The sequence below is a fragment of the Myripristis murdjan genome, chromosome 1 (assembly GCF_902150065.1).
Source record: "Myripristis murdjan chromosome 1, fMyrMur1.1, whole genome shotgun sequence".
NCBI classification, from domain to species: domain Eukaryota; kingdom Metazoa; phylum Chordata; class Actinopteri; order Holocentriformes; family Holocentridae; genus Myripristis; species Myripristis murdjan.
In genome coordinates, this window is record NC_043980.1 from 3,351,572 (window position 1) to 3,365,547 (window position 13,976).

At 43.3% G+C, this 13,976-nt stretch overlaps 1 protein-coding gene across 2 annotated transcripts in view; it reads left to right on the forward strand.

The window, feature by feature from the left end:
* The window catches only part of LOC115374050 (apoptosis-stimulating of p53 protein 2-like), a 54,856-nt gene that overhangs the window by 25,526 nt on the left and 15,354 nt on the right, over positions 1 to 13,976 (forward strand). For both annotated transcript variants that reach the window (XM_030073162.1, XM_030073952.1), the window contains exons 3-8: positions 2,368 to 2,481; positions 6,904 to 6,980; positions 8,165 to 8,266; positions 9,013 to 9,211; positions 11,710 to 11,936; positions 13,384 to 13,548. In XM_030073162.1, the coding sequence (XP_029929022.1) occupies positions 2,368 to 2,481; positions 6,904 to 6,980; positions 8,165 to 8,266; positions 9,013 to 9,211; positions 11,710 to 11,936; positions 13,384 to 13,548 (884 nt within the window). The remainder of the gene's footprint in view (positions 1 to 2,367; positions 2,482 to 6,903; positions 6,981 to 8,164; positions 8,267 to 9,012; positions 9,212 to 11,709; positions 11,937 to 13,383; positions 13,549 to 13,976) is intronic.

A 13,976-nucleotide genomic window follows, 5' to 3' on the forward strand; every position in this document is an offset into this window, starting at 1 on the left:
TTCCACCAATGTATGTAGGTCTAGTTTCAAAGGCCTGGTTGCGGATGAAAATAGATAAATAAATCATGATTACCCAGACAAATTAAAATCCCTGGGGTATAAACTGGACGAGCCCAGAATAGACCCCGAGGTATCAAACAGACCAGCCCACTTTAACCCCCCTGTCTGAGTCTGGGGGGTATAATTTGGCCTTTTAAATGTACAGTGAAAGGGCATTTTTACATTTTACATTCGAGTACAAATCTTTGCATTCAAGGAGAAAAACCAAAACCAAAACCTGATGAGCAGGTAACAGATTCTGCTGCATCCCCACCCCCCCCCACCAATAAAATAAATAAATAAAAAGAGCAGCACAAGGCAGTGGATCTTGTGAAATGTCTCTGTTGTGGAACAAAATTTTAAGAAGTCAACTCGAGCATCATTTTTTATCCTTGCATGTGCAGATTAGGGAAGCATGATATTGATTTTTTTTTTTTTTATTGTCAATATCTGATTTGCTGATATTTCCCAACATATTTTTTTTCCAGCTCACTGCAGAGAACGTCAAGACTCTCCCGCAGTGGAATTAAAATTTTATCACGCCTGCTCTTATTGTGAAGGCCCACTGGCAGATGCAGACAGAAAATGCAGCGCTTTTCCAAAATTAGGGGCAAAATAACAAAACGATTTCAACTTTGTTGATGTAAAACCTTAATAATGGCATATTTATTTTTATATAACTCTGTGTTTCAAGCAAAACTGTCAGATCCGTCCTGCGGAGACGGGATCGGATGATTTTCTCCCGGAGACGGTCCTGGCGGCAGATGATGACGTGCCAAAATATTATCAAGTCATCCTGGGTCTATTTTTTAATTTTATTGTTGACTTTAATTTTTGACTTTTCGGCCTGTTGGTGGCGCTGTGTTGCCATGCGACACAGACAATAAATGCTCAGAGATCACACATGAAGGCAGTCCATAGCTCCCTCCCTGATCTTCCATGGTGGGAGACAGGAAAAATGGATGAAGATAACACGACACACACACTCTGCCGACGAAGCACTAAAATGACCACGAGCCTGAAAAAGTAGAGTTTTTTTTTTTTTTTTTTTTTTTTTTTTTTCTTAGTACAGGAGCTTTCAGAAGATGAAACTTGGCCGGCTGGCTGAGATTTTTGGCATTCAAACCTCGATTTCAGGCCCAAACTCTGTTTTGGAACAACCCCCTCCCGCACCCACACACACACACACACACACACACACACTGGAGTTTGAAGATCTCTAATTCATCTCAGAGAGAAGGTCTGCTGCAGAAAACAACATTAACCGTGGCGGCGCTCCCACGATTCATTATGGTGGGATATTTCATTCAGTCCTGCTCCTGGGGAAAAAAAAAAAAAAAAAAAAAAAAAAAAAAAGAAATTAAATCATTTTTGCTTTATCAAAAATATCAACACCATAATGGAAAAATCCTCCGTTAATCCTCCATTAAAAGTAAAAGTCCTGCCAGCCAAATGTCCCAATTCTGCTGAGTGATAAATCTTTAAAATCTCATTTCCCTGTTTAAAAAAAAAAAAAAAAAAAAAAAAAAAGACAGAACTGGGAGAATGTCATTTTTTTCTTCAAACAAAACACTCAGATTCCGTCTGAAGGGCGTTCTGCGTGTATTTATAGCCGGTGCTGCTGAAGTTCAGAGCTCAGAGCCTCTCGCCTTATTTACCACGAGGCCATGCAGATTATATTCTGGCCCCAACGCGCAGCACTGAAAGCAGCAGCAGCCACTTCATCAGCAGATCACTGCAGCTTTCACACTAATCCACCGAGGCTGGCACGCCGCAAAGCTCCTTTATTATTATGGGATGTTTTCTCATCTTTTCTCCCCCCCTCAAGGATTTATTTATTGTAAAACTAAGCAACACAATAATTGAAAGACGTCGAAAATAAACATCATTCCAGGCGGTGACGCCGACTGTGGGATGGAGAGTCTCCTGCTGCCGATCGGACAAACTGGACAAACGCTTTTCCACCTTTTTTCAGGAGAAATGAAGCGCATGGAGTTCACTAAAAGGGGATCTTTTCACCTAATTTTGAGAAAACTGATGTAATTTCTGTGCATCAAAATAAAAGTCGGTCATTCCAACAAATCCCACTATTTATTAAAACTCTCTCAACCTGCAGCCATAAAGTTATAAAGTTTTCTAAAGTTTTTTTAAATAAAGTTTTCTCCTAATTCTGAGCGACTGAAGTCAGAATTATCAGGAAAAAGTTGTTTTTTCTGCTCCAGAGTCACCTTCATGCTCATTTTCAGAGTTGAATCAATTTGATCAGATTAATTAATCTCGTTTCTTGCTTTACTGGTTCACCCTTTTTTTCCCCTCTCGACCAATCAGAGCGCGTCGTCGGGGAGGGCGAGCGGATCATGGAGGTGCTGCAGCGATGGGGCCAGCAGAGAGGAGAGGTTCGCTTCCTCCTGCGGCACCAGAGAGCTCCGGGACGCGAGTCAGGTGACACACACACACACACACACACACACACACACACACACTAATAAAGTTAAGCCCCACCCACCCAGTACAGAGCCCCGCCCCTTACCAGAACACACTAGAGGCCTTTCTCAACACCAACTTCGCCAAGTTGGGATGTGTGAACTTTTGAACGGTCGTTCTGCGTACTTGATGACGTCTCCATCTCAACTCTCTTGGCAATATTTAATATAACCAGATATCCTGTAGTGTTTATAATAAAAAAGAAAAACGATATAAACACTACTCTACCTCCTCCGTTTTCATAAATAAATTCCATTTAATTTAGCTAATTTAATTTAAATAACTTACAGCCTACAGCTCAGAGAGGGGCTACTGATATATATTTGATTTCCCCGATTTGATTTGATTGATTATATATTATAATAATGACTACAACTCCGCCCCGTTCTCGTCTTCATGGGCTCATTTATCAGTTTTACAGTTCTGAGTTCTCTCCTCCGGTGTTGCTGCCATCGCCGCTTGGTGGTGCGAAATGCATGCTGGGATACCTGGCTGCTCCAAGTCCACACAAGTCACCAACCGATGCATCCTCGCTAAAAGGGGCGGAGCTAGAACACATCTGGGGATTTAGACCGAACTTGGTCAGATGTGAACTTTGAATCAGAACAGGACTCGGGTTGCGACTGATGACGTTTCACGAGTCCGCAAGAACACGAGAACACAAGAACATGAATCTGCAAGAACACGAGTCCGCAAGAACACAAGAACACAAGAACACGAGTCCGCAAGAACACAAGAACACGAGTCTGCAAGAACACAAGAACACAAGTCCACAAGAACACAAGAACACGAGTCCGCAAGAACACAAGAACACGAGTCCGCAAGAACACAAGAACACGAGTCCGCAAGAACACAAGAACACGAGTCCGCAAGAACACAAGTCCGCAAGAACACGAGTCCGCAAGAACACAAGAACACGAGTCCACAAGAACACGAGTCCGCAAGAACACGAGTCTGCAAGAACACGAGTCCGCAAGAACACGAGTCCACAAGTCCACAAGTCCACAAGAACACAAGAACACAAGAACACAAGAACACAAGAACACGAGTCCACAAGAACACAAGAACACGAGTCCGCAAGAACACAAGTCCGCAAGAACACGAGTCCGCAAGAACACAAGAACACGAGTCCACAAGAACACGAGTCTGCAAGAACACGAGTCTGCAAGAACACAAGTCCACAAGAACACAAGTCCACAAGAACACAAGAACACGAGTCCACAAGAACACAAGAACACGAGTCCGCAAGAACACAAGTCCACGAGTCCGCAAGAACACAAGTCCACAAGAACACAAGAACACGAGTCCGCAAGAACACAAGAACACGAGTCCGCAAGAACACAAGTCCACAAGAACACAAGAACAGACAAGAACGTGAACTGAGAAACGCCCTAGTGCTCTGAAAGTGAGCTGTACTTTGGGGAAAAAAAACCTGCACATCGAGGCAAACAGTGACACGGCCCGACTCCTGAAACACAGATTCTCTGTCGTCAGGCAACTCTGAAAAACTTTATTTATTTATTTATTTTAATCTGTATCCCAGTAACTTATGGCTTCATTTGAATCCTGCACCTCAGAGACGTTCCATCAACGCCTGCTGCTAATCTCAGATTTTAAGCTCACATCTGATAGAAAAATAAGGAAACGAAAACATATCTGCCGCCCTCGTCGGGGAAATCAGACAGACACACAGCCTGGAAGGAACGGAAGTGGAAAACTATTACGAGAGAACGCAAAATTTATTGTGAGAAAGCCCAAAACACGTTGTGAGATAACGCAAAAGTTACTGAAAGAGAATGAAAAAAAAAAAAAAAAAACTCGCCATGACCGAAATAGTTTGAGTAAAAACACTTCAATAAGAAGGAGAATTGTCTAGAATGAAAATGGTGAAATAAGAAATAGTAAAAACAGGCCAATGTATGCTTTCGAATCATTTCAATAGACAAGTCCCTGCCACAGGTAAAGGGCCATTCTGTGCTTTTTCTCGCCTAAAAGAGAAAGATCTTTCTCGCAGGTCCCGGTTGAGCCACAGGCCAGAGGTTTGGCTCCAAATCCTACTTTAAATTAGATTATAACACCAGAAAAATTCTCCAGAACAACTTCTGGTGACCAAATGATATGACTGCTCTTTATAGATATAAAAAAAACACTTTTCAATATAAAGTGCTTATAAAAATCATTTCTTTTTATTTTAGATAAGAGAATTTTTTTTTGTCACTTCATCAGGCGTCCTCTAACCTCAGGCTGTTGTAAGGGCATCTAATGCAGCAGTACACACACACACACACACACACACACAGGCCAACACTGTGTAACTACACTGGGCAGCAGACTCTAATCAGCTTATGTGTGAATGCAGTTGAGTGGCCCGGCGGCTCCTGGCTCCAACACGCACGGTGAGCACTGATTGTTTTTTTGCCCTGAAAAACAGCAAATCCCCTCTGGAGGTTTTACTGAGCTCATCAGCATCCTGGCTTAAGCTGTTTTTTTTTTTTTTTTTTTTTTTTTACCCCCCCCTCCAAAAAAAAAAAAGAAAAAAGAAAAATCACTGCTACCCTGGCTGACCTCTTCACATTTCAGTTTCTGCAGGAATCTGTCTTTGGTTTAATCTAATTTCAGCTCTTTCAGCTGTATATAAATATTGTTTATGATGCTCTTATCATTTCGTGTGACCTTGTTGAATGAGCGATTATTTAATGCCTGGAGAAAAACCAATTTTCTTTGGGAGAATAAAGTGTCAAGTTAAGAAGAGCTGATCTCCAGAATACTATATTACCATTATATACCATTATACCTTCATTATTAACTATCTTTAAAGGAGAGTTGGCAATCTAAGGATTTTAAGGTTTTACATACTGGATCCTCTAGATTTTACAAAGTGCTATTATTTAGTTTAACACTTAAAATCATATCTGATTGTATTTAGTGCATGTACACTAAAGTCCTGGTCCACCTGCAGGAGCTTCTCTGAGCTCCATCCTGAACCCAGAGGCATCAATCTGGAGTTGGTCCTTTGCAGCAGAACAGCTTCCACTCTTCTGGGAGGTTTTCTGCCAGATGTTGGAGTGTCTGATACCCCTTTTCCACCAAACCGGATCCAGGGCTGGTCCGGAGCCGGTGCCTGACTTAGCACCAGTTTTTTGGTTTTCCACCACCCAAGCACCGGCCAAACTGGTTCCAAATCGGTTCCAAGCAAGCACCAACGGCGAGCAGGGGCTAAACAGGAGCCAGAAAAAGAACCGATGACGCGACCCACCACGTCATCGGTGGGCGGACTTACAGACTCAAACGGGAGCAGCGATCGCTATAAACGTAAAGCTAAACATACTCACCGTTCGTTCCGACCACGAATACGATGGGTAGCCGGCGATAATTGTGTTTTTCGCCTCTGGACTGCAATGTAGGCTTGTAAACACACGAGCAGTATTTGCATCGCTACGGTGGGTCGTCCATGTTTGTTATTGTGATTCCAAGCGAGCGTCTCATGCACACCCACGTGATCACGTTTTACGATGACGTCATGACGTGGCTCTGACTCGGCTCTGCTTGGCTGTTGGCCGGTGGGAAAGCAAACCGGTTCTTTGTTGGCACCAGTTAAGCACCGGCTCTAGCACCAGCTCCGAACTAGCACCAGGTGTTTGTTGGTGGAAAAGGGCCATGTGGGAGTTTCTGCCAGATGTTGGAGTGTCTGTGGGAGTTTCTGCCAGATGTTGGAGTGTCTGTGGGAGTTTCTGCCGGATGTTGGAGTGTGTCTGTGGGAGTTTGTGCCAGATGTTGGAGTGTCTGTGGGAGTTTCTGCCAGATGTTGGAGTGTCTGTGGGAGTTTCTGCCGGATGTTGGAGTGTGTCTGTGGGAGTTTCTGCCAGATGTTGGAGTGTCTTTGGGAGTTTTGAGCCTTTGTGAGCTCAGACTCTGATGTTGGACCAGAGGGCCCGGCTCCCAGTCTGCGTTCTAGTTGATCCCAAAGGTGTTGGATGGGGTTGAGGTCGGGGCTCTGTGCGGGTCGCTCAACTTCTTCCACACCAAACTCAGCCGGCCACGCCTTTATGGAGCTGCTCTGTGCACTGGGGCTCAGTCATGCTGGGACAGGAAAGGGCCTTCCTTCCCCAAACTGGTCCCACAGAGCTGGAAGCAGAGAATTGTCCAAAATGTGTCGGTGAGCTGAAGCGTTCAGATTTCCCTTCAGTGGAGCTGAGGGGCCGAGGCCGAGCCCAGAAACACCAGCCCACAGCGTGACCCCTCCTCCAGCAAACTGCACAGTCGGCACAATGCGCTCAGCCAGGGAACGCTCAGGTTCTTGTCGTGTTTTTGTTTTTGCTTTTTTTTTTTTTTTTTTTGATCATCATCATCTCTGACAGCTCGTGTGTTTGTGCTGTGCAGGTGAACCCAGAGCTGCAGATCAGGTGATGAAGAGGAACCAGGTGAAGGCGTCAGCGGACAGATGCATGGAGAACGGAGTGAGTCATGATACACACACAATCAAAAGAGAAAAGAAAAATACTGGATCGTTGGATCTTCCAGAGAAACCTTAAGCCGGGTTCAGGCCTCAGGAGTTTGGGTCTGATTTAACCTGATTAACACCTCCAGACGATCGGGGGAGGGATCTGGTCTGGGTCCTCGGTCAGTATCGATGATCGGTCCAGATTATGAGCCCATGTGAGCGGTTTACAGAGCCAATCCTCAATCCTTGCTCTTTTGCACGTTTATTATGTCATGGAGGGGGTGGCAGGGGTTATCCAAAATATTGACCATCATGGATAACCCCTGCCACCCTCTCCATGACATAATGAACATGCAAAAGAGCCACAGACTGATCCAGCCCCGCTGCCTAACAGAGCGGCACAGAAAATCTTTCCTACCTAGTGCAGTCAAGCTCGTAACTCTACTCTGAAAGGATAGTTTTATTTAGTTTTATTTAGTCACTGCCTTACCGACTGCCTATAGTGCCTCAGCCTCTGTGGTCTTCATTGTATTTTACTTCATTGTATTTTATTTTAATTTTTTTTATTTTACTTATTCATTTATTTTACTGCACTTTTTAGTCAGTTTTTAATGTGGTTTTACTGTTTTTATTGTGTTATGTGTGGCTGTTTTATGTGCTGCTATGGCACTGCAATTTCCCTGTGGGGATTAATAAAGTTTCTATCTATCTATCTATCTATCTATCTATCTGTCTATCTGTCTATCTGTCTATCTATCTATCTATCTATCTATCTATCTATCTATCTATCTATCTATCTATCTATCTATCTATCTATCTAAACCTGCTGGCAGCTCAAAGGCTCATCAGGGCCGCACTGATGAGTGAGATGATTGACAAAATGTGGAAAAAATGTTTGCAAACTTCAGTTATTTCCTATAATTTGATACCTTTTTGTGTTAAAACAAAAACATTTGCAGTCTCTGGTTCACTTCAGAGAAAAGTGTAAAAAATGAGTCCTCACACACGTTTACCTCTGCAGCTGTGAGTCAAGCAGCATCATGTGTGTGTGACCGCTGGGCTGCTTCACTTTAATTTGCTTTCCTTTGTTGAACAGTTTGTACAAATCTACAGAAGAAAAAGGTGACAACTTGTCGGGAGGCGAAGGTGAAAGCTGATTGCGTGTGTGTGTGTGTGTGTGTGTGTGTGTGTGTGTTGCAGGTTTCAGCTCCTCGTCTGGACGTGACGCTGACTGAGCTGCAGGACCTGGCAACCCGGCAGCAGCAGCAGATCAACGCCCAGCAGCAGCTGCTGGCCTCCAAGGTGCTGAGAACCAAACACACCCCACACTGTAACACCACCGCTTTCTGTGTGACATGTGGTTATTAGTGAGCAGAGAAAACACAGAGGACAGAGTCAGAGCGGACATGGAGGGGAAACAACAACAACAACACAATAAACAAGTAAACAAAGTGACATCTTTTGATTTGTGCATTTTGGGTCAGTAAGAACACGGGTTATGAATTAGAGGGTGCTGGTTATGTAAACAGCAAAATGAGGCTAATAGAAGTGGTGCAAGTACTCTTGTAACTACTCAATCTACCCTATTAACTTGCAAACACACACACACACACACACACTGCTAGTGGCTCACAGTCATGCTGAAGAGGATTAGTTCTGTATGAGTCTATACATTGTTATTTATTTATTTATTTATGGGATTTTTAGGAAAATCCTGCTCCCTCTGCCTTCAGCCTTTAGGCAGCTGCAGCTCTTGGTCAGCGCCGGGCAGTTAAAACATTTCTGTTAAGGTTTTGGTCACGATCATACAAGAAAAACAAAAATAAAATAAGAAATGTAAACTTGACTCCAAAGTGCAGAAGGCAGAAGAAGGTCAGGAGTGTTTCCACCGTCCAGAGCAGAACTTTTATCCAAAGTGCAGAACGATGCAGTCGGTGTTTCATTGCTGTGCTCCGCTCACACACTTTGACCTGCATTAACAAGTCACTACTGACTGACTGACTGACTGATTGGCTGATTGATTGGCTGATTGATTGGCTGATTGACAGGAGCAGCAGCTGCGGTACCTGAAGCTGCAGGAGCGGCAGCAGCAGCAGACGGCGGTGGCGGCGGCGGCGGCGGTGGCGTCGGAGCAGGAGAGACTGCGGCAGCTCCGAGAAAACGCCCAGAACCAGGAGGCCAAACTGCGGCGGGTTCGGGCCCTCAGGGGCCAAGTGGAGCAGAAACGCCTCAGCAACAGCAAGCTGGGTCAGTGTGGAGGAGGTGGAGCCTGAGCCGACGCCTGCTCATACGATTATTCAGCAATCATACACATTACACATGCTGTATAAGCTGTATATCACATTATACAGCTTATACAGCATTCAACAGTATAGTATATATATATGGTGTACGAAGGTTGACTTTTTACATATGCTCAATTTCTTTTATATTTATTTTTGTAATATTTTGTAGGATTAATTCACATATTTAGACATAATGCACCTTTTTTTATATACAACCAGGATTAGGCCAGACAAAAAAAAATTCTGTCCCATTTAACCCCCGAGTCAGGTTATTTTATTGGCCTCTGTGTAAAAATAAAATAAATAAAAATAATAATAAATTATTAATTACATTAAATAAATTCCCTACCTATTCATGCCCTTAAATGACAAGGAACCAGAACCCAAAGTATTTTTTTTTGTTTGGCCTTAATGCACAGGAGGGATTAAGGCACACAGGCAACAGAGTAGATTATTGTGTCATCTTTATGCAGATGACACAATAATCTACCCTGTTGCCTCTTCGCTGACTCAGGCTGTCGATGAGCTCCAGACTGCCTCCCAGCAGCTGCAGGCCTCATTCTGTGGTCACCAGCCGGTTCTTAACGCTGAGAAAACCAAATTCATGATCTTTTCCCGAGCTCATTCTCACATCTCAGATGCTGCTGGCGTTCATACCGTAGGAGGAGACTCAACTGAGAGAGTGTCATCCTTCAAATACTTGGGTATTTGGGTGGATGACAGGCTCTCTTTTAGAGTGCATGTTGAGAACCTCATGAAAAAACTAAAGGTTAGGCTGCGTTTTTATTATCAAAATAGGGCGTGCCTTAATTTAGCAGCTAGGAAGACACTTATACAGGCCACGCTCTTCAGTGTTCTAGATTATGGGGACATTATTTAGATTTATTTTATTTTATTTATTTATTTATTTATTTAAAAGGGACAGTGCATATTAATAAACATTTCTATTGTAAATATGCCAGTTTGTAGCCGTAGACTAATTTCCAACTGTAGTCCCTTGGCAGGTTGATGTAAAAAAAGAAGGGGAAGAAGGATAAGAAAGAGAGAAAACTCAACAAGAACAAGACACATAATACAAAACATATACTATACAAACATAAAACAAAGTAAAAAAAACAAAAACAAAGTTTATACAAACAGATGTGATTGCACAATGGTCCATGATGTGACCGCATATATGACATGCATGCTGCCTCTTCTACGCTCCGCTGCCTGGACTCTGTGTATCACAGGGCTCTACGTTTTCCCACACCCATCACTGTGTACTTCATGATCTGGTTTCCCGGCCTTCATTAAGCCTGAGGAGAAAGCAGCACTGGTATATCTTTATGTACAAAGCCATGCTCACTCACAAACAGCTGCTGTAACTCTCGTTCCACTAGGAGGCGGCTCTACCAGGTTCCCAGGATCTGCACAGAACTTGGTGGAGCAGCTTTCTCTTATTTTGTGCCGTGGTCATGGAACAATCTTCAGAACACATGACAGCTCAATGATCTGGTCAAAGCTCTGATTAAAAAAAAAAAAAAAAACTGTGTTACTGAAGAGTGCAATTTCCATTCCTAAGCTGGATTTTGTTGTATGTGTCTGTTGTCCTTTTGTCTGTTCTTAACATGTTTTATTGTAGAATTTTTGTAACTCTGTCATGGTGTGCTCTTCTTGATCACTCCCTCGAAAAAGAGATTTTAATCTCAAGGGATTTCCTGGTTAAATAAATAAAAAAATAAATATATTAATACATATTGCACTTTTTTTTGTTTGCAAATTTTGAATGCACATATTTTAACATTTCTTATTTCTTTTTCTATTTCCTATAATAATGTCACGCTCTTGAGAGTCTGAGCAGCTGCAGCAGAGCCAGTCCCCCAGAAACTAGCGGTGACAGCGGAGCATGAATATCATTTTCAGCGGTATACCCTTTAGCTGCGTGTGCTGTCGGGGGGCAGATGGACAATCTGGGAAATATAAAATGGATTAATGTTATTGTCCAGCTGCATCAGGCTGCGTGGGGCAGATTAGATTAGATTAGATTAGATAGATTTGACCCAGACAGAGGCTCATCAGTGTGGAAATTACAGGATTTTCATGAAGCGGCTCGTCGCTGCTGCACATTTCTCACCGTCCGAGGCTGAGAACGCCCAACATGTCACTGCAAATATTACATCCCTTCATATTCACGTACTGTGTGCATTCATATGTGTTTAAATGTGAGTAAAATAGCCTTTCACATATGCAAACTACTTGTATGTGTGTGTGTATTCTAATTGTAATGAACTGAAAGCCTAAAATGTAATTTTTAAATATGATGTCCCACTAGTTTGAAATCATTTTGAATGTGCTCGTGTCTGCATTTATTTGCATAGTTATTATTAGCTATACGTCTGAAATTGTAAATATTGTCTGCATTCATATTAATATTAATGTGCATATCATTGTGTGTGTGTGTGTGTGTGTGTGTGTCAGTGGAGGAGATCGAGCAGATGACCGGCCTCTTCCAGCAGAAGCAGAGGGAGCTGCTGGCCGCCGTGGCGAGAGTGGAGGAGCTGAGCAACCAGCTGGAGGCGCTGAGGAGCAGCAGGCTGGAGCCTCCTCTTCCTCCTCCTCCTCTTCATCACCACCACAACACCTCCTCCTCCTCCTCCTCCTCCTCCTCGGCCGCTGAGCTGGAGCGACTCTACAAGGAGCTGCAGGTGAACCAGCAGAGCACGTTAGCTTTACCTGCTGCAGCACATTCAGCCTGCAGGGTCTGTGGGCCAAACTGCACGGGATTAGCATGGGATTAGCACGGGATTAGCAGGAGGTGGGCGTGTCATTCACACAGCTGGAGGTCAGAGGTCAAGGGACCCCAAGTTTGTCTCTTGCTAAAATTTAGCTGAACCTTGGAGCGATGTTTACTTCCCTCACTGACAAACTAGCATAACTTGGGTAGAACTGACAGACGGGAAGAGTTTATTCTAATGTCTCGATTCGTCTCGATTGGTCAGAGTTGAAGAATCGTCTCTTTTGGGATTGACTCTGCCTCTCTAACCCTGACCCAGAGCTGTAAGGTTCCTCACAGACACAGATTAAAGGTAGCCAGGAAGGAGCTGTGGTCAAAGTAAGACTAAAAATGGATTTATCTTTTTTTTTTTTTTTTAAGTATGAACTTCATGATGCTGGAGGTCAGCAGGTTTGCTAACTAGCTTACCTCACTAACCACAGCTTAATGTGGCTAATTTGGATTTAGCTAAGGCAGCTAACAGCATGTATTTTTGTATTTTTCAGTTAGGGTTAGTTTCTGCCTCTTTTACCCTTTACCTTCACTGCTGTAAAGGAATACTTCAACGTTTTGGGCATTATACTGTTTTTACCAACGTCCCCAGACTGAGACCAGATGTTGGACACCATCTCCACCTCTGGACGCCCACTGGTTCAGCTCCTGTGGGTAGCATTTCCTGTTAGCCTAGCATAAAGACTTGAAGTCTATGGGAGTCGTTAGCCTTAGGTCTGTTTGATAAATAATTGACATTTTTAAAACAAATAATAATTTAACATATTGTTAATTATTTGACTCATGGTTACTGGTAAACATCTACTCCTTCAAGATAAATTATTATGTTCTACAACTCATAAACATTCACTAACACAACATACTGAGTGTTTGAGCAGCATATCTCCTCTGGGCTACAAAAGGTGGTCCTAGCCATTTTTACCAGTCTTACAGCCATTTTAATTATCAATACCTATATTAATTTGTTGTCAATATAATACAAGTACTAATGTGTTGCATAACTAGACAGGCATGTAATTCAGTAACAGCTCAAAGTGCTTTTTAATAAAACTAACCAAATCAATATTGAATCGAATCGAATCGAATCGGATCGAATCGTGATAATCGATTCTGAATCTTGTGAATAGGAATCGAATCGATTCTTGAAATTTGAATCGATACCCAGCACTAGTCTTGGTATAAACAGTACATTGCCCAAATCGTTGGAGTATTCCTTTAAGCCTCATGATATTTAGACAGAAAAAAAAAACATGCTTTTGGTGCCAGATAAAAGTACCAGGTTGCGACACAGAGAAGTAGAAAAAGTGAGCTGTGGCAGACATTTCCCCGGCGGTGGCAGCGTCTGACCGGCTGCTTCCCTCCTGCAGCTGAGGAACAAGCTGAACCAGGAGCAGAGCGCCCGGCTGCAGCAGCAGAGGGACAGCCTGAGCAAGAGGAACCTGGAGGTGGCCGCCATGGACCGGCGGCTGGCCGAGCTGCGGCAGCGGCTGTGGAAGAAGAAGGCGGCGCTGCAGCAGAAGGAGAACGTGCCGGTGAGTCCGGACCGACTGAGGATCAGCTGATCTGTCACGGGATCAGCTGATCTGTCACGTGATCAGCTGATCTGTCACGGGATCAGCTGATCTGTCACGGGATCAGCTGATCTGTCACGGGATCAGCTGATCTGTCACGGGATCAGCTGATCTGTCACGCGATCACGCTCCTGGAGTGACACGTGTTTGAAATTAAAATCAACCTCAACTGCTGCACCTGATATGGATGGAAGTCTTTGATTGAGATCTTTATTTCGAACATTTCGAACATAACAGCAGTAACAAACCAAATAATAATAACCAGTAAGAAAACAAAGGTCCAAAAGTAAAGTAAAATAAAGAAAATAAAATAAAATGCATCTATCATCATTAACATGAGTCAAACCTAGAGCTGAAATTATTACATGGAAAGTTGGTTGATCAACAGA